The sequence below is a fragment of the Saimiri boliviensis genome, chromosome 17 (assembly GCF_048565385.1).
Source record: "Saimiri boliviensis isolate mSaiBol1 chromosome 17, mSaiBol1.pri, whole genome shotgun sequence".
Lineage (NCBI taxonomy): Eukaryota > Metazoa > Chordata > Mammalia > Primates > Cebidae > Saimiri > Saimiri boliviensis.
This window is the reverse complement of record NC_133465.1, coordinates 54006713-54032529: the sequence shown is the minus strand read 5'-3', so window position 1 is coordinate 54032529 and position 25817 is coordinate 54006713. Positions and strand designations below refer to the sequence as shown.

General features: G+C 42.4%; 1 protein-coding gene across 10 annotated transcripts in view; it reads left to right on the top strand.

Moving 5' to 3' along the window:
• The window catches only part of STRADA (STE20 related adaptor alpha), a 39661-nt gene that overhangs the window by 3905 nt on the left and 9939 nt on the right, over window positions 1-25817 (top strand). For 3 of the 10 annotated variants that reach the window (XM_003942436.4, XM_039475937.2, XM_010330300.2), the window contains exons 2-6: window positions 9607-9686; window positions 11325-11382; window positions 15774-15802; window positions 24303-24405; window positions 24890-25011. In XM_003942436.4, the coding sequence (XP_003942485.1) occupies window positions 9651-9686; window positions 11325-11382; window positions 15774-15802; window positions 24303-24405; window positions 24890-25011 (348 nt within the window). In that variant the 5' untranslated portion in view covers window positions 9607-9650. Of the gene's footprint in view, window positions 1-809; window positions 863-9606; window positions 9687-11324; window positions 11383-15773; window positions 15803-21392; window positions 21482-24302; window positions 24406-24889; window positions 25012-25817 lie in introns of those variants that run through there. The other 7 variants (XM_074388837.1, XM_074388836.1, XM_010330294.2 and 4 more) reach the window with 7 other exon arrangements.

Genomic DNA, 25817 nt, shown 5'->3' with positions numbered 1-25817 from the left:
CTAGTTAATTATTGTATTTTTAGTGGAGACAGGGTTTCATCATGTTGGTCAGGCTGGTCTTCAATTCCTGACCTCAGATGATCCACCTGCCCCAGCCTCCCATAGTACTGGGATTACAGGCGTGGGCCACTGTGCCCACCCAGACACACCACTTTTTATATTTCGTAGCTTCCTTTTTAGATTTTAGCCTCATTTTGCTGGAGTACATTCTCAAGTAATACTAAACATATATGGGTGGGTGTGGTGGCTCACGCCTGTAATCACAGCACTTTGGGAGGCCAAGGCAGGTAGATCACTTGAGGTGTTTGAGACCAGCCTGGCCGACATGGTTAAACCCCAACTCTACTAAAACTACAAAAATTAGCCATAATCCCTGCTACTCTGGAAACTTGAGGCAGGAGAATCCCTTGAACCCAGGGAGGAAAAGGTTGCAGTGCGCTGAGATGGCACCATTGCACTCCAATCTGGGCGGCAAGACCAGACTCCATTTCAAAAAAAAGTAGAGTAGAAAAGCTGCTGACTGGGAGCTCTGAATTTCAGACTTATGGACATGAGTGGGCACTTATGCCTGGGCTTGTTTTCAGTCCCACTTCTCCTTCCCTCATTCTTTATTGCTACAATTCTGGTTCAGAGACCCTTAGGATTGTCTGCTTGGCAGATCTGCCGTCTCCTCTACTGTACTCTCCAATCACATTCTAGCCTGCAGCTTTCTCTCCCATTTCCTGAGACAGCACTCATCTGTCCACTTTTCACCTCCAGAAATGTATTGAAATTTCATTTACTAATGGATCCTCTTATTCTTTCCTCAGATAGAAGTTTGTTATTTTTATTTATTTACCTTAATTGGGACCTTGGGAGAGAGGTGAGTTAAATACTTGTGCTCAGTCTAAAATCTTGAATCAGAAGCCTGAATATCTAGTCTTTTAAAATGTCTGAAAAAGTTTATTTTAAGGTCTCTCCTAGAAACATAAGCCATTATTATAGGCATCACTATCAGAGGGAGAAAGATATTTGTCTCAGATGTAAGACGGATATCATTAACCTCATTGTAGAGTTATTAACGGTGAGATTCAGCAAGCCAAAGTGTGTTGATCAAATTAACACAGATGCAAGAACACGATTCATACCATGCTTGTTTTACTTCAGAGTATGTGCTTTTTTTACTACACCACATTGTCACCCTTAAGTATAAATCTCTGACTCTTAATGAGCCTTAACCATGTTTTAACCTTATTAATTATTTTTTTAATTATTATTTTTCTTTTTTTTTTTGAGACAGAATTTTGCTCTTGTTACCCAGGCTGGAGTGCAATGGCACAATCTCGGCTCACCGCAACCTCCGCCTCCTGGGTTCAGGCAATTCTCCTGCCTCACCCTCCTGAGTAGCTGGGATTACAGGCACGCACCACCATGCCCAGCTAATTTTTTGTATTTTTAGTAGAGACGGGGTTTCACCATGTTGACCAGGATGGTCTCGATCTCTTGACCTCGTGATCCACCCGCCTCGGCCTCCCAAAGTGCTGGGATTACAGGCTTGAGCCACCACGCCCGGCCTATCCCTGATTCTTAATCCAGAATGACATTTCTTCTGACTATTCTCATTTAGTGAACACAGTAATAAAAGCATTTTTAAAACATTCTTACTGAAAACAGTGACAAGTTTCCTAGAGCTTTTGATATAAAATAAAGCCTATCCAAGTACAGTCTAGTAAAAACAGTTTTATTGGAGATAAACAGAGTAAGAGCTAGGCCTGTAGCTATCCATTGGCCAGCCTTAATCCAGGAATAGATTTAGAACATTAAAAATTATTTCCTTCAGGTATCCCTGTATTGGAGGTTCTCAAGGACACTCTCAGATTCAGTGATTCACTAGGAGGACTCACAGGACTCAGCATATAGTCACATTCATAGCTAGGATTTATTTCAACAGAGGATACGAAGAAAAATCGTTAAAGGGAAACAGCATGTAGTGTGAAGTCTGGAGGAAACCGGAAGCAAACTTCCAAGGGTCCTCCCCAAGTAGAGTGACACAGGACTCACAGCAAGAAGTTGTGGCAGCATGTGTAAAATGTTATCAACCGGGAAAGCTCATTAGGCACTCCATACCCAGGATGGTCATGTATGCAGACTCTGCCTGGCATGTATCAAAACTCTGGACTCCTAGAAGGAAAGCAGGTGTTCAGCATAAACCATACTGTTTGTACAAACACTTGAGGCATAATAAGCCACTCTTGTCATTTCTAGGAAAATGGGAAATCTCTCGAAATCCAAGTTCCCCCATGCCAGCCAGTGGCTAACCGTGTAAGCAGACTTTTTTAAGGATAAGAAGTTAGGCCTGCTATATTAACTCTTCTGCAGAATCCCAGTCTGTAAATACTATTTATTTAAGTTTGTCTTTTGAGAGACATGGGGATGGGAGTGGATTGGAGATTGTATTCTTTGAGCCAATCCCACTTGAGGTGATAAATAAGATAAACAGGCCGGGCGTGGTGGCTCACACCTGTAATCCAAGCACTTTGGAGGCCAAGGTGGGCGAATCACCTGAGATCGGGAGTTCAAGACCAGCCTGACCAACATGGTGAAACCTCGCCTTTAAAAAAAAAAAGATAAACAAGAATAGAAAAACAAAAGATAAAAGAAGAAAAGAGAATTGAATATATTTTTTAAACGGAAATTTAAAAAAATGATTGTGGCCAAACTCAAGTGGCTCATGCCTATAATCCCAGCACTTGGGGAGGCTGAGGCAGGCAGATCACAAGGTCAGGAGACCAGCTTGACCAACATGATGAAACCCCACCTCTACTAAAAATACAAAAATTAGCCAGGCATGGTGGCACATGCCTGTAATCCCAGCTACTCTGGAGGCTGAGATAGGAGAATCGCTTGAACTGGGAGTTTGAAGTTGCAGTGATCTGAGATTTCACTGCTGCACTCCAGCCTGAATGACAGAGTGAGACTCTGTCTCCAAAAAAAAAAAAAAAAAAAAAAAAAATGCCACTATGCACACACATACATGCACACAAACACAGACATGATTGGACTTCACATAGCATGACAATAAAATGTGCTTGGAATTTTAAGATATGGACTGTGAATTTTTTGCCATGGCTGTGTCCATTAAATGTAACAAGACAGGCTGGGCTCAGTGGCTTACCCTTGTAATCCCAGCACTTTGGGAGACCTAGTTGGGTAGATCACAGGGTCAGGAGTTCGAGGCCAGCCTGGCCAACCTGGTGAAAACCCATCTCTACTAAAAATACAAAAATTAGCTGGGCATGGTGACAGGCGCCTGTAGTCCCAGCTACTCAGGAGGCTGAGGCAGGAGGATAGCTTGAACCTGGGAGGCGGAGGTTGCAGTTACCAAGATCGTGCCACTGCACTCCAGCCTGGGCAACAGAGTGAGATTCTGCCAAAAAAAAAAAAAAAAAAAAAAAAGTCTAAGTGAGGAAGTTCTGGAGGAAAGATTTCATCACCAATGTTGCCACCACACCCAGCTAATTTTTGTATTGTTAGTAGAGACGGGGGTTTCACCAGGTTGGCTGGGCTGGTCTCGAACTCTTGACTTCAGGTGATCCACCCAACTCAGCCTCCCAAAGTGCTGGGACTACAGGTGTGAGTCTGTGCCCAGCGGAAACTATTAATAATAAACCACCAGTAGCACCAATATACCTAACTTGGAGGAGTGCTACTTCCAGTGTTCCCTCAAGATGAACTTTTTCCAAATGTATTTCTGAGGAACTAAATTAGGGGTCTTTACCCAGTGGAATTATTTGACAAACTCTTACATAGGTCTGAGTGAATCAATTAAGAATTTCACAGAGGAACTCTTGAGTTCAGGAGTTCAAGACCAACATGGGCAATGTAGCAAGACCTGTCTATACTAAAAAAATAAAATAAAATTGGCCAGGCACAGTGGTTCGTGCCTATAATTCCAACACTTTAGGAGGTTGAGGTGGGAGGATCGCTTAGGACCAGGAGTTCAAGACCAACCAGGGCAACATGGTGAAACCTCACCTCTACAAAAAAGACGAAACTTAGCCAGGTATCGTGGTGCATGCCTGTAGCCCCAGCTACTCGGGAGGCTGAGGCGGGAGCATGGCTTGACCTTAGGAGGTGGAGGTTGCAGTGAGCCTAAATCTTGCCACTGTATTTTAGCCTCAGCAACAGAGCAAGACTTTTTCTCAAAAAACAAAAACAAAAACAAAAAAAAACTAGGCACTGTGGCACACGCCTGTGGTCTCAGCTACTCAGGAGACTGAGGTGGGGAATTGCTTGAGCCTGGGAGGTTGAGACTACAGTGAACCGTGATCATGTCACTGCACTGCAGCCAGGACAACAAGAGTGAGATTCTGTCTCAGAGAAAAAATTTCAGCCGGGCATGGTGGCTCAGACCTGAAATCCCAGCACTTTGGGAGGCCTTGGCGGGCAAATCACCTGAGGTCGAGAGTTCGAGACCAACTTGATCAACATGGAGAAACCCCGTCTCTACTAAAGATACAAAAATTGGCAAGGTGTGGTGGCACATGCCTATAATCCCAGCTACTTGGGAGGCTGAGGCAGGAGAATTGCTTGAACCCAGGAGGTGGAGGTGGTGGTGAGCCAGGATCACACCATTGCACTCCAGCTTAGGCAACAAGAGCAAGACTTCATCTCAAAAAGATAAGCCATGGATACATTCAGCTGGCTCTATGTTTTCCCAAGCATTCTCATCTTCTAATAGAGAAGCTGCTAGCTACATGTGACTCCTGAGAACTCGAAATGTAGATAATGTGATTGAGGGACTGAATTTTTTTTTTTTTTTAAAGACAGTATGTTTCTCTGCACCCAGGCTGGAGTATAGCGGTACAGTAAGAGTTCATCACACCCTTGACCTTCCAGGCTTAACTGATCCTCCCACTAAGCTACCCAGAATGTCAAGCACATTTTATGCCTCTCAGATGAGAGTATAGGCACCACACCTGGCTAATTTTTTGAGGGTGGGTAGAGACAGTCTCACTGTGTTGCCTGGGCTAGTCTCAAACTCATGGGCCCAAGTGATCCTCCCTACTTGGCCTCCCAAAGTGCTGGGATTACAGGTGTAAGCCACCTCACCCAGCCACAGGAACTGAAATTTTATTTATTTCTTACAAGTTCAGATATAAGTTTAAATAACCACATTTGACTAGTGGTTGCAGCGCTATAGAAGATATCCTTATAACTAAATTTCTGTGTACATTTTCCCTAGGGCAAATTCCTACAAGTGGAAAAATAGCAAGATATATCCATATTCTTAAGATTCTTACTGTGCATTTAACTGAAGATTTTTAGTCAGCTGTAAATTTGAGGAACTATTCCAAGACACGATTAGAAAAACAGAAAAGAGCCTGGAATTTACTCCATCTTTTTTCTCAGTGGTTCTCAATCCTGACAATGCAGGGCTTTTTCTTTTTTTTCTTTTTTTTTTTTTTTGGCTGTGAGATGGGAGAGAATGGTGATGGTAGTAGCAGCTAGAACTTTTAAAACTGTATAGATGTCCAAGGCCCTCCCCAGACCTGCAGAATTAGAATTTTTGAAGGTGGATGTCTAAGCATCTATAGTTGTTTATAAAGACACAAGTTAATTTGAAATACATTCTGTTTTAGGCCAGGTAGGGTGGCTCCAACTGTAATCCCAGCACTTTGGGAGGTGAAGGCTGGTGGATAACTTGTGGTCAGGAGTTCAAGACCAGCCTGGCTATATGGTGAATACTACTAAAACTACAAAAATTAGCCAGAGATGGTGGTACACACCTGTAGTCCCAGTTACTTGGGAGGCTGAGACAGGAGAATCACTTGAACTCAGGAGTTGGAGGTTGCAGTGAGCCAAGATGTACCACTGTACTCCAGCCTGGGCAACAGAATGAAGCCATGTTTCATTAACAAAAACAAAGAAAAAATCAATTTTATTTTTAACTTCCAAAATTTTTCCAGACCATAGAAACTTTTTTTGCAAATAAAAACATGTACCTACCTCTTTATGTACATTAATTTTCTCTTTCTATTATAGACTACATAAGAATATAGACCTTTTTTCCTCTTAAATTTCTTTTGCATGATGATTTGTGTTTAATATTATTAAATATGCATTTTAATAATGTTTTTCAAGTAAAATCTGTTTCTAAAATTTTATGACAAGATACATGAGTGATTCTCAGCTGGGGTTGGAGAAGTGGCTTATATAAGAATATCAGGGTAGGGCCAGGCATCACCTTGGGAGGCTGAGACACAGACAGATTGTTTGAACTCAGGAGTTTGAGACCAGGTGTGGTGGCCCACACCTTAATCACAGCACTTTGGGAGGCCAAGGTGGGCAGATCACCTGAGGTCAGAGGTTTGAGACCAGCCTGGCCAACATGGTGAAACCCCATCTCTACTAAAAATACAAAAAAATTAGCCCAGCGTAGTGGTGCACACGCCTGTAGTCCCAGTAACTCAGGAGGCGTAGGTTGCAGTGAGCTGGGATTGCGCCACCGCACTCCAGCCTGGGTGACAGAGCAAGACTCCATCTGAAAAAAGAAAACAGAGTTGCAGACCAGCCTGGGTAACATGGCAAAACACTGTCTCTACAAAAAAATACAAATATTAGGCATGGTGGCACATACCTGTAGTCCCAGGTACTCAGGAGAGTGAGGTGGGAGGATGCTTTGAGCCCAGGAGGCAGAGGTTACAGTGTGCAAAGATCACTGCACTCCAGACTGAATGACAGAGCCAGACCCTGCCACACACACACAAAAATGTCAGCTAAGTGCAACTGGCCTAAAAAGCTGCTCGTTCAGATTGCAGCAGGAGACTGGAGCAGCCTATGAAAGCAGTTTCAAGGAGAAAACTGAAATTGATGAGTTTGAGGGTGTGAAAAAATATATGGATAAGGCAAATAGCAGAAATGTTGGAGTATTTGTAAAAGGTTAATAATAGCTATATGGGAAACCAAGCAAGTGAACGAATGAGGCAGTTATTAACTCTATCAAAAAATAGATGTATAAGGAAAAAAGACATTGGCCAGGCACAGTGGCTCATGCCTGGAATCCCAGCACTTTGGAAGGCTGAGGTGGGTGGATCACCTGAGGTCAGGAGTTTGAGACTAGCCTGGCCAACATGGTGAAACTCTGTCTCTACGAAAAACACAAAAATTGGCCAGGTGTGGTGGCAGGTGCCTGTTATCCCAGCTACTGGGGAGAATAGGACATGAGAATCCCTTGAACTTGAGAGGTGGAGGCTGCAGTGAACAAGATTGTGCCACTGCACTCTCCAGCCTTGGTGACAAGAGCGAAACTGCATCTCAAAATAAATAAAGAGATGTGATTATTTCTTTTTTTTTTTTTTTTTGAGATGGAGTCTTGCTCTGTCACCCAAGCTGGAGTGCAGCGGCGTGATCTTGGCTCACTGTAACCTCTGCCTCCTGGGTTCAAGCGAGTCTCCTACCTCAGCCTCCTGAGTAGCTGAGACTGCATGCACCCGCCACCATGCCTGGCTAATTTTTTTGTGTGTATTTTTTTTTTTTTTTTGAGACGGAGTTTCGCTCTTGTTGACCAGGCTGGAGTGCAATGGCGCGATCTCGGCTCACCGCAACCTCCACCTCCTGGGTTCAGGCAATTCTCCTGTCTCAGCCTCCTGAGTAGCTGGGATTACAGGCACACACCACCATGCCCAGCTAATTTTTAGTATTTTTAGTAGAGACAGGGTTTCACCATGTTGACCAGGATGGTCTCGATCTCTTGACCTCGTGATCCACCCGCCTCAGCCTCCCAAAGTGCTGGGATTACAGGCTTGAGCCACCGCACCCGGCCTTTGTGTGTATTTTTAATAGTGACGGGGTTTTACCATGTTGGTCAGGCTTGTCTTGAACTCTTGACCTGACCTCACGTGACCCATCTGCCTCAGCTTCCCAAAGTGCTGGCACTACAGGCATGAGCCACTGTGCCTGGCTAAGACATGGTTATTTCTGTTTGCCTCAACTCTGAACCATATTTGCATAGTCATGGTAATGTAAATGTGGACTATTGATTTAACCAAACTTATGCCAGAGCTATGTTGGTAGAACGAGAGCAGGAGATACAGTGGAAGAAGATCATGTAATAAAGCTTTGTCTTCATCTACCATGGTAGGAAGTTAAAACTGGCTGACTCTTGAGTGCACTGCCTATGAGTTAGTCCTGCTCTGCAAGGAGCAGTAAAGAAAATTTTAAAAGTCTAAAGTTATAGTCATATAAACATTGTTTAAGAATAATTATTAAAAAGCAGGATAGCACTGTGCATGGTGGCTCACGCAGTAACCCCCGCACTTTGGGAAGCCAAGATGAGAGGATCCCTAGAGTCCAGGAGTTCCAGACCAGCCTGAGCCACATACAGAGACCCTGTCTCTCCAAAAAGTAAATGAATAAAAAGCAGGTTAACCAGCCAGGCACGGTGGCTCACTCCTGCAATCCCAGAACTTTGGGAGGCCAAGGCAGGCAGAACACGAGGCCAGTAGTTTGAGACCAGCCTGACCAGCATGGCAAAACCCCATCTCTACTAAAAATACAAAAACTAGCCAGGCCTGGTTGTGGGCACCTGTAATCCCAGCTGCTTGGGAGGCTGAGGCAGGAGAATCACTTAAACCCAGGAGGTGGAGGTTGCAATGAGCCAAGATCTCGCCACTGCCCTCCAGCCTGGGTGACAGAGCAAGACTCCATCTCAAAAAAAGAAAAGCAGGATAACCATAGAAAATAACTGGAGGTAATTGCTTCTGAGAAGGGGTTAGTGGGGGATTGGGTCAAGATAAATTTAGGAATTAATTTAAGGAAAACTATATAATGCATTTCTCTTTCTAATAGCAATTAAATTTTTTTCTTTTTTGAGACACTTCAAATGATTCAAACGATTCTTTTTTTTTTTTTTTTGGAGACAGTCTCACTCTGTCACCAGGCACCACGCTGGAGTGCAGTGACGTGATCTCAGCTCATGGCAAACTCTGCCTCCCAGGTTCGAGCAATTCTGCCTCAGCCTCCCAAGTAGCTGCGACTACAGGCGTGCACCACCACGCCCAGCTAATTTTTGAATTTTTTGTTTGTTTGTTTTTAGTAGAGACGGGGTTTCACCATGTTGGCCAGGATGATCTCAATCTCTTGACCTCATGATCTGCCCGCCTCAGCCGCCTAAAGTGCTGGGATTACAGGCATGAGCCACCATGCCCAGCCCAAACAATTCTTAAGTAGCTGGGCTTACAGGTACCTACCACCTCACCTGGCTAGTTTTTTGTTTTATTATTATTATTATTTATTTTTAATAGAGGCAGAGTTTCACTATGTTGGCCAGGTTGATCTCGAATTCCTGACCTCAAGTGATCCACCTGCCTCAGCCTCCCAAAGTGCTGGGATTAGCACTTGATGTGAGCCACCACGCTTGGCCAAAAATTACAGAATTTTATAATGTACTTGGCCGAAGTATATTCAGATTTATCATCACTGAAAGTTTCTTTAAACAAATCTAGCAATTTATAGGTGAAGTCCAGTGCTTTGAATGGTAGACCTGTAATAACTTTTTGTTAATCAGAGGGTATTTCTATATAATGAAATTTTTGCTAACTCAGACTGTTTCTGTTTTCCTTTTAGGTTTCAGTTTTTGAATCTGAAGTAGGTCTACACAGTAGGAACTCATGTCTTTTCTTGTAAGTAAACCAGAGCGAATCAGGGTGAGTGTTTTTCTATTCTTCTGGCTTTACTATTTTTGTTTTCTGAAAAGCAATGTGTTTTGGCAGATGTTGTAGGTGGTTTTCTATGTGAGGGTCGGAATGATACGGAAGTGAGGGATGTAGGAAGTAAGGCAGGTACTGCAGCCTCAACTCCTGAGAAGAGTTTGCAGACAGAAGCTGACCAGAGACAAAATTTACCATCAGCTTGTCTGATAGAGAAGAAACAAGAAGAAAGTGGCTTATTTTATGAATATCGGTCATACAACATTAAATGAGTCGATGATACTTTTCGGTATAGATGTGTAACTATTTCTGATGATCCCCCCATGAGTCTGTGCATTTTCAAAATCAAGTTGTAATTACCAGGATACTTTTTTTTGAAGTATGTAATTCGTTTTAATTGAAGACTTTTTGAACATGAAAGATTTTATTATACCTCAAAACTTCATCAGCTAAAATGACCTCAAAAACAATACTAGATTTAGCTTCTTTACAAATTCTCATTATTTCGTGAGTGTCTTATTTGTTTATTATCAAGTGCTTAATTTCTAAATGCAGTAGTAATTATTTTAGAATTTTGTAACAGTGTAGAAGTGCTATGAGACATTATGAGTACACCAGTTTCTTTACATTTTAAAGCATAATTTATGTTTTTTGATGCAGTGCGCATATTTTATATAAAGTTTTAAATTTAGGATGTTATTTCTTTTTTGACTTGGAAAAATAGTTATAGGGAAGGACAGAGAATGATGCTAAGTTCCAGTTCACAGTCTGTATCATGCAACTTATTTCTGAATGTTACTTAATCTTCCTTTTTCTAATGTTTATGCATATAAGGACAATTTATATTAGAAAGAATAAACTTCACTGTTAATTAAGAGGAAAAAGGGAATCTCTCCATAGCCTGAACTCTGCCTAGTGGAAGGAATGCCCCCAAGCCAAACTGTAACACCAGCCCTTACAGGAAATATAATCTTGATTCCGTTGCTTTTAAATATGACCTGCTTTTCTGTTTCAACGTAGCCTAATTCAGGTGAAACAAAACCACTGATCAGAATGACAGAAATCTAACACTCATTTGAAATAGGCCAGTAAAGTGAGCTGTAGATTGATCCTGCCAGTTCGGTCTTACTAGTTTGGCCTTTGTGAACTTGGCAGAAAGTGTAAGCAGCCATGTCTTTAGAACCTCTAGTGGATAAAGAATATGCAACTTGCTGTGTGTTGTTTTACAAACTAACAGGGTCTCATGAATAACTACTGTTTCATCTCTGTTTTCTGTGTTATGAATTCCAGTAATACTTTTCAAAATAACATCAGTGATCCAAGGCATCTATAATATAGAATGAGTAAGATGGAACCAATATAGGGAAGGCAAAAACAGTCTTTCCAGTTCTATTTATTTCTCATCTGTCCAATTTAAGAATTATTCATCAAATAGGCAAAGAGGAGTAGAGACAAGAATCTTGTTTTTAGTTAACTTCAAGATTCTGTTAAAAACTTTTCCACAGAAATGATTTCTAACTGTACTGCATGATTCTGTTTTCATAGCTGTGTTTTTGTCTGTCTGTCTAAAGGCTGATAGCTAATTTGTTGTGGCTTGGAAGAAATACTAATTCTCTTTGGGGTTTTCCTCTTTAGCGGTGGGTCTCGGAAAAGTTCATTGTTGAGGGCTTAAGAGATTTGGAACTATTTGGAGGTAAGTACAGTATGGCATTTCGCCATCACTTCAGAATATAAAAATCTCTCCTTTTTTGTAGACTGAATCAATCTATACCAATTAGCAATTCTGAGGGCAAAAATGTAACCTACATTTGTTGGATTTGTTTGGTTCCTTTTTGAATTCATGGTTTCCCAAAGATTTCAAGACTAAAAAAAAAAAAAACTATTTAAAAGGCTCTAGCCTTGAAGATATTAAAAATAATTGTCAAAACAAAGGAAGCAATGATATGAATGTTCTGGTTTTATTGATCAATCTAGTTGACTTATTTTTTCATGGTAGAAATTATAAGATTTAAGAGAGCTAAGGAATAATCTTTCATAGCAAAAATTAACTTTCTATTGTAAAATCTGAATGTTGATTTCAGAAGTAAACCTTGACAGGCCTAGGCACTACCCTTTGGCCATTTTCAAAGCGAGCCTTTTTGGGAACTGTCATCTTAATTCAGGGCAAAAAAAATTATTTTCAATAAAAGTAATAGTAGAGCCCCATTCTTAGTTTCTGAATACCAAGATACTCTAAAATTTTAGGATCCTATAGACAGATTATCAGGCTGGGCATAGTGGCTCACGCCTGTAATCCCAACACCTTGGGAGGCTGAGGCAGGCAGATCATTTGAGATCAGGAACTCAGGACCAGCCAGGCCAATGTGGTGAGACCCCATCTCTACTAAAAATACAAAAATTAGCCGGCCACAGTGGCAGCCCGCCACAGGGAGGCTGAGGCAGAAGAATTGTTTGAACCCAAGAGGTGGAGGTTGCAGTGAGCTGACATGGCACTACTGCACTCCAGCCTGGGTGACAGAGCAAGACTCCATCTCAAGAAAAAGAAACAAATTATCAGCCAGGCACTGTGGCTCACATCTGTAATGCCAGCACCTTGGGAGACCAAGTCAGGCAGATCACCTGAGGTCAGGAGTTCGAGATCAACCTGGCCAACATGCTAAAACCTCATCTCTACTAAAAATACAAAAATTAGCCAGGTGTGGTGCCACACGCCTGTGGTACCAGCTACTAAGGAGACTGAGGCAGGAGAATCACTTGAATTCGGGAGGTGGAGGTTGCAGTGAGCCAAGATCATACCACTGCACTCCAGCTTGGGCAACAGAGCAAGACTCCATCTCAAAAAAATTATAAAATAAGAAATAAATTTAAAAAACAGATGATCAGGCTGAGTACATTCGTTAGTTGATCCACAGTATTCCCAGGTAGGTTTAAATAATTGAAAACTCAAACTTTTTGGTTACTAGGTGATACCTATTAATTTATTTTTCCTAACACATCTCAAAGAATTTCTTGAGTAGTAGTATTTGTGAACTTTGTCAAAGTGTTATGTTTTAGACAAATGGAAGTTTAGAAAAATGATGAATTCTTTATATTTTAGTTGGAAAGAATCACTTAGATGCACAGTAAAGGAAAGGCCAGTAGAACAAAAATACCACATTCTGTTCCTATTCTCATTTTCTTCCCATCATTAATGGGAATAAAATGGTTTAAAAGTAAACAATGAGCTGGGCACAGTGGTGTGCTTCTGTAATCCCAGCTACTTAGGAGGCTTGAGGCAGGAGGATTGTTTGAGTCTAGACTCAGCAACATAGCAAGTCCCATTTTCTTTAAAAAACTGGTTTGGGGAACCCAGGCACAGTGGCTCGTGCCTATAATCCTCGAACTTTGGGAGGTCAAGGCAGGCGGATCGCTTGAGCCCAGGAGTTCAAGACCAGCTTGGGCAACATGTTGTAACCGTATCTTTACAAAAAATACAAAAATTAGCTGGGCGTGGTGGCACGCACCTTTGGTCCTAGCTGCATGAGAGGATGAGGTGGGTGGATCACTTGAGCCTGGGAGGCTGAGGATGCAGTGAGCTATAATCATGCCACTGCACTCCAGCCTGGATGACAGACTGAGACCCTCTCTCAAGAAAAAAATATTGTTGGCATTTGTGAGAATTTATTTGGAAGTCCAGTTTATAATGAATTAGTTACAACTATTCCAGTATATGTAAACTGAATTAATTGGCTCTGGCTTCAGTGTATTGAGTGTAGGATCTCTGGTTGTCTGGTTTTTTTGAGACAGCATTTTGCTTTTGTCACCCAGGCTGAAGTGCAACCTCCACCTCCCAGGTTCAAGCAATTCTCCTGCCTCAGCCTCCCAAGTACCTGGGATTACAAGCATGCACCACTATGCCTGGCTAATTTTTTGTATTTTTAGTAGAGATGGAGTTTCACCATGTTGGCCAGGCTGATCTTGAACTCCTGACCTCAGGTGATCTGGCCGCCTCAGCTTCCCAAAGTGCTGGGATTAGACGTGAGTCACTGTGTCTGGCCTCTGGTTGTCTTTTGACTGTGCCCTAGTTTCTGATATGAGGAGGGTGGAGAGGTTGTTCTGTATATTGTTACAGTCTGAAGAAGTCTATATTACCAAGTGTTATACAACTTAGAATTTGCCTTCTATTCTGGAAGATTGGATTAGATGTCTTTAATCCATTCACCTGACTTCTTTTTTTTTTTTTTTTTTTGAGACGGAGTTTCGCTCTTGTTACCCAGGCTGGAGTGCAATGGCGCGATCTCGGCTCACCGCAACCTCCGCCTCTTGGGTTCAGGCAATTCTCCTGCTTCAGCCTCCTGAGTAGCTGGGATTACAGGCACGCGCCACCATGCCCAGCTAATTTTTTGTATTTTTAGTAGAGGCGGGGTTTCACCATGTTGACCGGGATGGTCTCGATCTCTTGACCTCGTGATCCACCCGCCTCAGCCTCCCAAAGTGCTGGGATTACAGTCACCTGACTTCTTATCTTTGATAGACTGTCTTAAGCAACTTCTCCTGCCATTTGTGTACCAGAAAACTAATGTCCAAGGGGGAAAAAACTTCTGTTTTGAATAAGCCAGGTGTGGTAGCTCACACCTGTAATCCCAGCACTTCAGGAGGCCAAACAGGCCAAGGTGGGCTGATCTCTAGAGCCCAGCCTGGGCAACATGGAGAGATCCTGTCTCTACAAAAAATACATAAATAAGCCAGATATGGTGGCACGTGCCTATAGTCCCAGCTACTCTGGAGGCTAATGTGGCAAGAACGCTTGAGCCCAAAGGGTCAAGCCTGCAGTGAACTGAGATTGCTCCACTGCACTCCAGCAAAGGTGACAGACTGAGACCCTGTCTTAAAAATATGTATATATATATATATATATATTTTTTTTTTTTTTTTGATAGATGGAGGCTCATTTACTCTGCAGATAATCTCTTGCAGTATAATTGGATGCTCTAATGTTTCTTAGGAGAAAGCATTTTCCTTGGTAACTAGACATACTCTTCTGATTTTCTAGAGTTTAAGGTATTTAGGACTACATAATTTAAGATGATTAGAAATGTATAATCACCCCCAATATTTTACAGTTAAAAATCTTCAGCTTGGTGATTTTTATCACTTTTACAGAATAAAGAAAGTCAGAAGTACATACGGAATTTGTCTGATTTAAGAACAGAAAGTTATTTCAATTGTCCTTTGCTTTGTTCATTTTCACTAGGACTAGCAGAGCTCCAAATTACCTTTACTTTATTTACATTTAGAATCAAGTGTATCTGACTGTAGAGAATCAGACTGGGTAATGGTCCTTATACACGTGTTGCTGTAATAAAATATTTTGCCCTTTTTTGAAAAAATGTGTTTTCTGGTTCCCGCACTCACTGGGAAATGGCCAACCATCTCTGTAACTATATAATGAATTGTTTGTTCACAAAGTATAAGAAACTGGCCTATTCGCAGTAACGTTGTGTGTTGATGCCAAGTAAATATATGACCAGAATTGAGTTATATCCAGTAAAGAATACCCATAGAGTGATGGCCTTGCCACCTTTTGAAGAACCATAGATCCGTGTTTAAAGCCCCATCTTAGCTGGGCTTGGTGGCTCATGCCTGTAAACCTAGCACTTTGGGAGGCTGAGGCAGGTGGATCACCTGAGATCTGGAGTTTAAGACCAGCCTGACCAACATGAAGAAACCCTGTCTCTACTAAAAATACAAAAATATCTGGACGTGGTGGCGCATACCTGTAATCATAGCTACTCGGGAGGCTGAGGCAGGAGAATTGCTTGAACCCGGGAGGCAGAGGTTGCAGTGAGCCGAGATTGTGTCATTGTACTCTAGCCTAGGCAAAAACAGTGAAACACTCACTCAAAAACAAAAAGCCTCATCTCTCTGCAGCATTTTTACTGTGGATCTGTGTGTGTGTATACCCCTGCAGGCACTTTTTGCTGTAATGACTCTTAAGTGGTTTCTATTAATAAACGTAGTCCTAAGTACAATAATTGCTGTTCTGAATGTGGGTGTGTCTTCTGCTAAAACACAAAATGCCAACAATCAATTTCTCTACTCCAGAGCAGCCTCCGGGTGACACTCGGAGAAAAGTAAGTGACTTCCTAGGCCCTGGCACTATGGCTGTTGCATGGAGATGACTTACTGTGGAAGTTCTTGTGTTTTGTTGGTTTATCATTTTATGTTTCTGCTTATCTGTCACTGAGCTTTGTTTGTAGTTTGATTTTTGTACTTGTGGAGATTCAGGTTTCACCCTGGAAAGATTTGGATGTGTGGTTTGAAAACTGAAAAATGTCTCAGGTACTTTTTGTCTCTTCTGAGGATTAAGGTCTCCTCCCCTCCCCAGCCCTGCCAATCAACCACCACCCCTTCCCCCAAAAAAGTAAGTTTCAACAATCTGAAATAAGGTTATTGTGTAGTGACTAATGGTATTAAATTTTCCATCCTTAGTCTATTAATAATAGGTTTTAGTCCACAGATACAATACAGATCTCTATCTAGATATTAAAACAGGACCTCAAATCTCCTACCTTAAAAACAAAAGCAAAATTAAAAAATATAAGACAGAACATTACTTTTTTCATTGGTGAAAGCTGCAAGATTCTTACTCTGTTTCCTTCTCTCCTAGTTTATTCTTCTTAAATAGCACCAGATGTGCAGAGTGTACCAAGCTATTTTGGAATATATGAATCAGTATCTTATAAAGAGAGAGGATAAGAACCTTTTCTACAGAGACTTCTGACTCTGTTCAGATTGCAGACATTTGCAGCTTCTGCAGCAGCCCCAAGGTTGACTGAAGGACAGTGATGTTGACTGGGAATTTCTGAGTGAAGCGTTGCCTGTGCTTATGTCATCTGCTAATCAGGAGCGCCTCTATCAGATCCAAATGTTTTCCAATCTGGAGACCAAAAACTTTTCCTATAGGATCAGTTGGGTATTCTTCTAGAATACTATGCCAATTACATACAATTTTTATATTTTTACAGCTGTTGATGTTAAATCAAAAGTTATCCTGTGTGAAACCTGTGGGAAGTTGAATGTGTTTATTTGGTAGCATTTTGTGAATATTTTCTTTGTATGCTTTACTTATTTTGTTTTAAACTCTTTAAACAAAATTATCTTATGGTCATTTCTGGATATCAGCTGCTTTGCTTACATATTTTTTTAAATGCTTCAAAATGAATAAAATGCATTTCAGGGTAGGGGGAAACTAAGAAAATACTCTGATAGAATTAGTTTCTTTCTCTGAGCAATTTGAGATTATTATATTGCACTAATTAAACTATGCCATGCTGTGTTTAAAGAGAATGGACTAAATATTTCATTCTTTTTATCTGAGTTTAGACCTGTTCTAAATCTGAAACAGTGTGATGAACTAACCTGCCTTTCCTGTGGCAATGTCAGATGAGACCTCTTCCTTTCAAAATATTCCCTGTTTCCTAGTTTGTTTGTTTGTTTTCCTAAATGAAGTTTGGTCTCTGGGTTCAGACCTATACAATATCCACAAAGTAGAAGGCCTCCATTTTAGAATCATTCCTAGTGAGCTAGGGACAGAGCAGTTGCTATCACTGGACTAGTTGATTTTATGCAATTCCAGATTACCTGTGAGCTCATATTGCCGGTTACATAAAGAACTTTCTTTTCTTTTCTTTTTTTTTTGGAGACCAAGTCTTGCTCTGTTGCCCAGGCTGTAGTACAGTGGTATGTGTGATTTTGGCTCACTGTAACCTCTGCCTGCTGGGTTCAAGCGATTCTCCTGCCTCAGCCTCCTGACCAGCTGGGATTACAGGCATGTGCCACCACACCCGGCTAATTTTTTGTGTTTAGTAGATACAGGGTTTCACCATGTTGGTCAGGCTGATCCTGAACTCCTGACTTCAGGTGATCTGCCAGCCTTTGCTTCCCAAAGTGCTGGGATTACAGGTGTGAGTCACCATGACTGACCAAAAAAATTATTTTCTAAAGACCAGGTGTGGTGGCTCACACCTGTAAACCCAGCACTTTGGGAAGCCAAGGCAGGAGGATGACTTCAGGCCAGGAATTTGAGGCCAGCCTGGGCAACATAGTGGGACCCCATCTCTAAAAACAAAAAAAAAAACTAGCCAGGCATGGTGGTACATGCCTGTAGTCCTAGCTACCCAGGAAAATGAGGCATCAAAATCCCTTAAGCCCAGGAGTTCAAGGCTTCAGTGAGATAGGATAGCACCATTGCACTCCAGCCTGGGAGGCAGAGTAAGACTCTATCCCTAATTAAAAAAAAAAAAAAAGGCCGGGCGCGGTGGCTCAAGCCTGTAATCCCAGCACTTTGGGAGGCTGAGGTGGGTGGATCACGAGGTCCAGAGATCGAGACCATCCTGGTCAACATGGTGAAACCCCGTCTCTACTAAAAATACAAAAAATTAGCTGGGCATGGTGGTGCGTGCCTGTAATCCCAGCTACTCAGGAGGCTGAGGCAGGAGAATTGCCTGAACCCAGGAGGCGGAGGTTGCGGTGAGCCAAGATCGTGCCATTGCACTCCAGCCTGGGTAACAAGAGCGAAACTCCGTCTCAAAAAAAAAAAAAAAAAAAATAGCCTGACATGGTGGTATATACCCGGAGGCTAAGGTGGGAGGATTCACTTGAGCCCAGGTGTTTGAGGCTGTAGTGAACTATGATCACACCACTGTACACCAGCCTGGGTGACACAGTGAGACCCTGTTTCAAAAAAAAAGAGAATTTTATTTTCTAAATCTAATACTTTTGGGTTAGTTTTAGTACTTTTCTGTACTACTGGATAATAGAAATAAATATTTGTCAAGTTACTATCTAAGCACATCAATAGTTTAATGAATCATTCCTTACCTAGGCTCAGCAAAAATGTGTCTGAGTGTATAGCCTAGTAGACAATATGTCTTACAAGCTTATATCCACTCCTGGCAAGGAAGAGGGACATAGGTAATAAAGAAGTATCTATCTGTGTTTTTTCCAAAGGGAATTATTTAAAGTACATAAAATGAATATTTGAATCTCAGGACTCCGCTGTCTTTCACAGCCTTTTTTTCAAGTGAGAGAAATTTTAAGAGGTTTGCTTGGAGAGCAGAGGTGAGAGGACCTTCAGATACCAAGTAGTTGCTTCTCATTGAGGCCATATTGTTACCTACTGAAAAATGTAGTACTTTCTCACATGCAGGAATCAGATTCTGATCTATAGAGTGCCCTGAGTAATAGAGGGATCTAATGTGTCTGTCATATGAGGCTGACATTTCCAGCATAGGTCATCATGCTGAACCTGTCTCCAAAGGAACTAGCTGGTGCAGTGACCCTACTCTTTTCTGTAGCCCATGGGAAGGAAAAGATCATGGGCAGAAAACCTCAGTTCAAACTTTAGTTATTTTCATTTTTTAAGTGTTTGCCAGGAGTGTTCCCGGCATTGGGGGAATACATCAGTGAACATGACAGACAAGGTCCCTGCCCTTATTGTGCTGGCATTTTAATGGAAGAGACTTTAGTGGAAGATTTTAGAGAAATAAGCTGTAATTATAACTTCTATGAAGAAAGGAAAGCAAGGCTATATGATAACATGACTAGGAGGCTACTTTGGCTGGACTGTCTCTCTGGAAAAAGGACATTTAAGTTGAGACCTCAGTGATATTGGCGAGCTAGCCATGAGAAAAATAGCAGGGGCTGGGGAAGGAGGTGGTTAGGAGGGTTTCAAAGGGACAGTTAGTGCAGGTTACCTGAGACTGAAGCTTGCTTGTTTGTGTGAGGATAGTGTTTGACTCAGGCAAAGGTGGTGTGGAATGAGATCATAGAGGTAGACAAGGGCCAAATCATTTGGATACTCATAGGCTGGGGTGGGGAGTTTGGGTCTGAAAGCAACCCACTGAGCTTTCTGTTAACTGGTAACATGGATTTTATTGATGTTCAGAAAACAGAATCTGCAGAGCAAGAATATGTATAGGAGTTAGAGGTATATAAGGTTGAGAAAATGAGACACTTCGAGACCAAATGAGCATTGTCAATTCTAAACCAGTAGAGAGTTGTCATTTCAGAACTCTTGGTTGAGGCTTTTTGCTCAAATTGCTGCTCCATTTTTGTCTCCTGGTTGTGTATCTCTTTCACCTTTGTTTGAGGTACCTGACATGGAGTAACCAGTATCTTAAGATGATTCTGAAGATGAGTTCGTTTCAAGAAGCTACAGTCAGCAGGGTGCAATGGCTCACGCCTGTATCCCAGCACTTTCGGAGGCTGAGGCAGGAGGATCGCTTCAGCCCAGGAGTTTGAGACCAGCCTGGGCAACATAGGGAGACCCCATCTTTACAAAAAGTAGCTGGGCGTGGTGGCACATGCCTGTAGTCTTAGCTACTTGGGAGGATTGCTTGAGCCTGGGAGATCAGGGTTGCGGTAAGCCATGATCTTGCCACTGTACTCCAGCCTGGGTGACATAGCAAGACCCTATCTCAAATAATAATAATAAGCCGGGCGCGGTGGCTCAAGCCTGTAATCCCAGCACTTTGGGAGGCCGAGGCGGGTGGATCACGAGGTCAAGAGATCGAGACCATCCTGGTCAACATGGTGAAACCCCGTCTCTACTAAAAATACAAAAAATTAGCTGGGCATAGTGGCGCGTGCCTGTAATCCCAGCTACTCAGGAGTCTGAGACAGGAGAACTGCCTGAACCCAGGAGGCGGAGGTTGCGGTGAGCCAAGATCGCACCATTGCACTCCAGCCTGGGTAACAAGAGGGAAACTCCTTCTCAAAAAATATAATAATAATAATAATAATATATATATATTTTTTTAATTCAGTGATCCTAGGCCGGGCGTGGTGGCTCATGCCTGTAATCTCAACAGTTTGGGAGGCCAAGGCAGGCAGATCACTTGAGGTCAGGAGTTTGAGACCAGCCTAGCCAACATGGTAAAACGCTGTCTCTACTAAAGATACAGAAATTAGTCAGGGGTGGTGGCAGGCACCTGTAATACCAGCTATTCAAGAGGCTGAGGGAGGAGAATTGCTTGAACCCAGGAGGCAGAGTCTGTAGTGAGCTGAGATCACACCATTACACTCCAGCTTGGGTGACAGAGCAAGACTCTGTCTCAAAAATAAATAAATAGGCTGGGCGTGGTGGCTCACGCCTGTAATCCTAGCACTTTGAGAGGGCGAGATGGGTGGATCACGATGTCAGGAGTTCAAAACGAGCCTGGCCAACATGGTGAAACCGAAACCCCATCTCTATTAAAGATAAAAAAAGTTAGCCAGGTATGATGGCATACACCTGTAATCGCAGTTACTCGGGAGGCTGAGGCAGGAGAATCACTTGAACCCAGAAGGCAGAGGTTACAATGAGCTGAGATCATGCCATTGCACTCTAGCCTGGGTGACAGGGCAAGACTCTGTCTCCAAAAATATAAATAAATAAATGAATGAATAAAATAAAATTTAATGATCCTATAATTTATTTAGAGACCATAAGAAAACACAGATAAGTATAAAAACCAGTATCAAATCAACTTTACTGATCAAGCTCCACTTAAGATTCTCTGTTTCCTCCATTTTCTCTGTTCCATTTTATTTGCTGAACAGAAGAGTCACCAAAAAGTAGACAACAATAGGAGGAGGAAGAGAATAGGATTCACATGTATTGAATGTCTTTTGTACACTAGGTAGCACTAAGCTCTTAACATATTTTATCTCGTCTAATAGATACAACACTATGAGATGGAAATTACTCAGCTGCTGAGATAATGGAGATCCTGAGAGATCAGAGTGACTTGCCCAGGGTCACAGAACCGGTAATAGACCTGAGTTCAAATTCTGCCTCTATGTGGCCCATAAACCTATGCTCTTTGCATTATAGCATATGTCTTATTTAAAATAGCCTTTCCCAATTATCTTTCCCAAAATTTAACAGATGTTAGGCACAGAAGGCTCCCTAGACAGATCTCTTTGGGAAATCCTAGGTTAATCAAAGTAAGTTTTCTTACTACAGAATTTCTCAGTGCCTTTAATATGGGCTTACACCTTGTAATTCTCCATGAGAGAGTATGCTGCATTTCCTAACTTCATTGGACATGGAAACATTTTCTACCTATCAACTGGCAGAATCAGTGTTCCAGGGGACCTACTTTGGGGAAATCCTGCACTGAAACAACTTACTAGGAAAATGGGCACGAGACAGGAAGAGATATTTTCACCTTGGAGAAAACTCATGTGGCTGAAAAATATATGAAAAGATCCTCATCTTCATTAATAATCAGGGAAATGTAAATCAAATCCACAAGATTGGCAAAAATTAAGAAATCTGAAAATAGCAAGTGTTGGGGAAAAATTAGATAAATGAGAACACACATGGCCGGGCGTGGTGGCTCACACCTGTAATCCTAGCACTTTGGGAGGCCAAGCTGGGTGGATCACCTGAGGTCAGGCATTCAAGACCAGCTGGGCAACATGGCGAAACCCTATTTCTACAAAAATTAGCCAGGCGTGGTGGCTTACGCCTATAGGCCCAGCTGCTGGGGAGCACTGAGGCAGGAAGGTCACTTGGACCCAAGAGGCGGAAATTGCAGTGAGCCAAGATCATGCCACTGCACTCTAGCCTGGGCAACAGAATGAGACCCTGTCTCAAAAATAAAAAACACCTACGTTGCTGGTGGTAGTGTAAATTGGTATTTTGGAAAATAATTTGGCATTGCCCCATAAAGTTGATTGTCTATATGCTCTGTCACCTAGCAATTCCATCCACTCCTAAGTACAGGCTTCATTCGGGAGACATATTCAAACATGTTTATAGTAGCACAGTCCATAACAGCAGAACAGAAAAGCAACCCAAATGACCCATCAATGTTGGAATGGGTAAACTGAGACATATTCGTGAGATAAATATTGTACAGCAGTGGAAATGGGTGAACTACAGTGAAATACAACAATATGGCCAAATCTTGGAAATATAAAAATTGACTGAATTAGAAATGGAATTTGGTGAAGGGCTTAATTTTGCTTGACTAGGTTCCTCTTATTTTCAGGGTAAGTGATGAGGGAGACAGAGCCCACTTGGGGATTTCTTTCCCCATCAGCAGCATCAGCTGTTTTGAAACCAGATACAGCCAAGTGCAGTGGCTCCTGCCAATAATCTCAGCTACTTGGGAGGCTGAGGCAGGAGGATCACTTGAGTCCAAGAGTTCAAGGCCGCAGTGAGCTAGGATCTTGCCACTGCACTTTAGCCTCAGCGACAGAGAGACCCCATCTCTTTAAAACAATAGCAACAAAACAACAAACCACGTGAAATGTCAGCCAGCAGGGTGGTAGATTAATTTCATTGGCTTGGGCCTGGGTCCTGTGCCATGTACCCACGTTTTGATTTGTGGCAAGTCACTTAATCTCCTTCACCCTCATTTTTGTTAATGAAAAGTGGAGATAAGATCTGTCCCAGCCACTTCACCGAGCCATGGAGGAGATCAGTGCAATGTGGAAGTGCTCTGGAAAGTACACTGTGGTCAGCTAACAGGTATAGAGCACTGTTATCTTTATGGTTTCCTCTGCAGAGCCGCTTCCCAAAGAGTTGTTCAGGCACCACCTTGTCAGAACACTCTCAGCTCATGCTCTTCTGGGTAGTGCTGGACCAGGGGCCTCTTCTACTTTCATAAAGGACTTTTTCTGCCTGGAGGTCAGGCTTAGGAGTGCAGCACATGAAACATGAGCTGGCCTAGGTTTCTCCATTTCAGTTAGATGTGCATCTGAAGAAAGAGAATCTAAAGAAAAGCAATCACAATCTCCAAATCATACATATAAATTTAGGTCTGGAAGAAGGAAACAGTTCATTAAGCTGAAAGAAGAGCCGTTGGTATGGTCTGCCATGTGTCTTACACAAACTCAGACATTGCTGGATAACTTCCTTTAGGACCTCAGAGGCCAGAGTTGTGATACTCACATCCCCACATCCTAAAGCGTTGGACTCCAGCTTCACTCACAGCACACATGGGCAGGAACGAGGGAACAGACCACGTTGGCTGCCTAGATAATGCCTGAGACCTGACAGGTCTGTCCCTTGCCTCAACTCAGGGCATCAGTTGTTCTCACTTCATTTGGAAATGTTAGGCAGTAACTGACCTGGGCTCCTGGTTTGCTAAAGAGAAGGCTACTCCTGGCCACGTTTTCCCTAGAGCAAGATTCAGTGTTTGACCTTTTGGGATCTTGTGGTCAGGACCTTCAAAATAGGACCCTAAGGCATCAGGAAATTCAAGAGAACTCCTACCTTTCCACCTGCTTCTCTTTTCTAAACATGCTTTAATTCTCCAGACATCCCTTCTCCAAGTGAGAATTTCATAGCCTTTAGCAAATGCATTGATTGTTGGAAAGGACAAGCAGATTAACGGTTGACAGGAACAGGTCCATGTCTCCCTATTTGTAGACAACCCTAACACTGCTCTGATACTAGTGCTGATTACTATATTGAATGTGATGTTTTGTTTCTCTTCAAATAGTGCTGGCACCAAGTCTGGATTTGTGGGTGTGTTTGGATGCCAGTCTCCTCATGGGTCTGAATTACCACCTTCACCCCACTTCCATCCCACCCCTAGTTTTCTCTATTAACCTATTTTTCTTTTTCTTTTATAGACCAATGAGGCGAGCTCAGAGTCGATAGCATCCTTCTCTAAACAGGAGATCATGAGTAGCTTTCTGCCAGAGGGAGGGTGCTATGAGCTGCTCACTGTGATAGGTATGTGCAGGGCTGTCCTTACTCTCCTCTCCTGCTCCAGGGCTGCTGCAGCTGGCTTTCTCAGCAGCCCCAGATGTGTGTACAGCAAAGGCCATCTACTGGTTAGGGGGCTTCATGGGGACAGAGCTGCTTCTGTGGATCTTCTTTTTTTTTTTTTTCTGCCAAGTATGGGAAGAGATCAAGCTTCCAGGAGAGTAGCCCTTTTGCCATTTTTTCTTTGTGGCTGCATGATTCTGGTGTCCTGGCTGTAGTGAGTCAGAATGATTGGCTGAGAAGGAACTGTTGGGAGTAAAATCAAGAAATGTGAGCCATGAACAGAACAGTAAAATTCTGCTGGGAAAAGGGGAAAAAAAAATGGAAAAAGTAACAGTAGTGGAAATTTTAACATTAAGTTTCCTCTGAAATCAACTCCCTTTTTTAAAGGAAAAATTTTAAACCCCTTGTTGCTCTTGTCCTTGTGTATGGCATTCTTCTTTTCTTTTAGGCAAAGGATTTGAGGACCTGATGACTGTGAATCTAGCAAGGTACAAACCCACGGGAGAGTATGTGACTGTACGGAGGATTAACCTAGAAGCTTGTTCCAATGAGATGGTAACATTCTTGCAGGTAATAAACCATGAGTGTGTCACGTGGAGGGAGGGTGGGCTCTGATAGTAGTTACAAGGAATCACAAAGAAATGAAGTAAACGTTCAGAAGTTATGGAAACTTTCAGGAGAAAATCCTGGCCATTTGGCACTAAGGATTGAGCTGAAATGCTGCTCAGCCCAATTTATCATTCCCTTTTCTTCTTCAAACACTCCCTTCTGGCTTTTTTATTCATTCGTTTATTATTTGTTATAATCCGGCAGAGGCTAGATTCAAACATAGGCTATCTTGTTCCAGACCCAAGGCGCCTGCCCTGCCATCAGTGGCCATCTTCTGGCTCTCAGCATCCTATTTGCCTGATGTTCCTTTCTTTCTTTTTCCTTCTTTATTATGATTATGATTATGATTATTATTTTGAGATGGATTCTCCAGCTCTGTCATGCAGGCTGGAGTACAATGGCAAGATCTTAGCTCACTGCAACCTCCGCCTCCCGGGTTCAAGCAATTCTCCTGCCTCAGCCTCCTGAGTAGCTGGGACTATAGGTGCCCACCACCACGCCCAACTAAAGTCTGTATTTTTAGTAGAAACAGGGTTTCACCATGTTGGCCAGGCTGGTCTCAAACTCCTGATTTCAGGTGGTCAGCCTGCCTCAAACGTGAGCCACCACATCTGGCCTTTTTTTTTTTTTTTCTTTTTTTTTTTTTTTTGAGAGCCTTATTTTATTGACCCAGCTTGAGTACAGTGGCATGAACCCAGCTCACTGCAGCCTTAATCTCCTGGACTCAGGTGGATCTCCTGCCTCAGCCCCCCATTTAGCTGGGACTA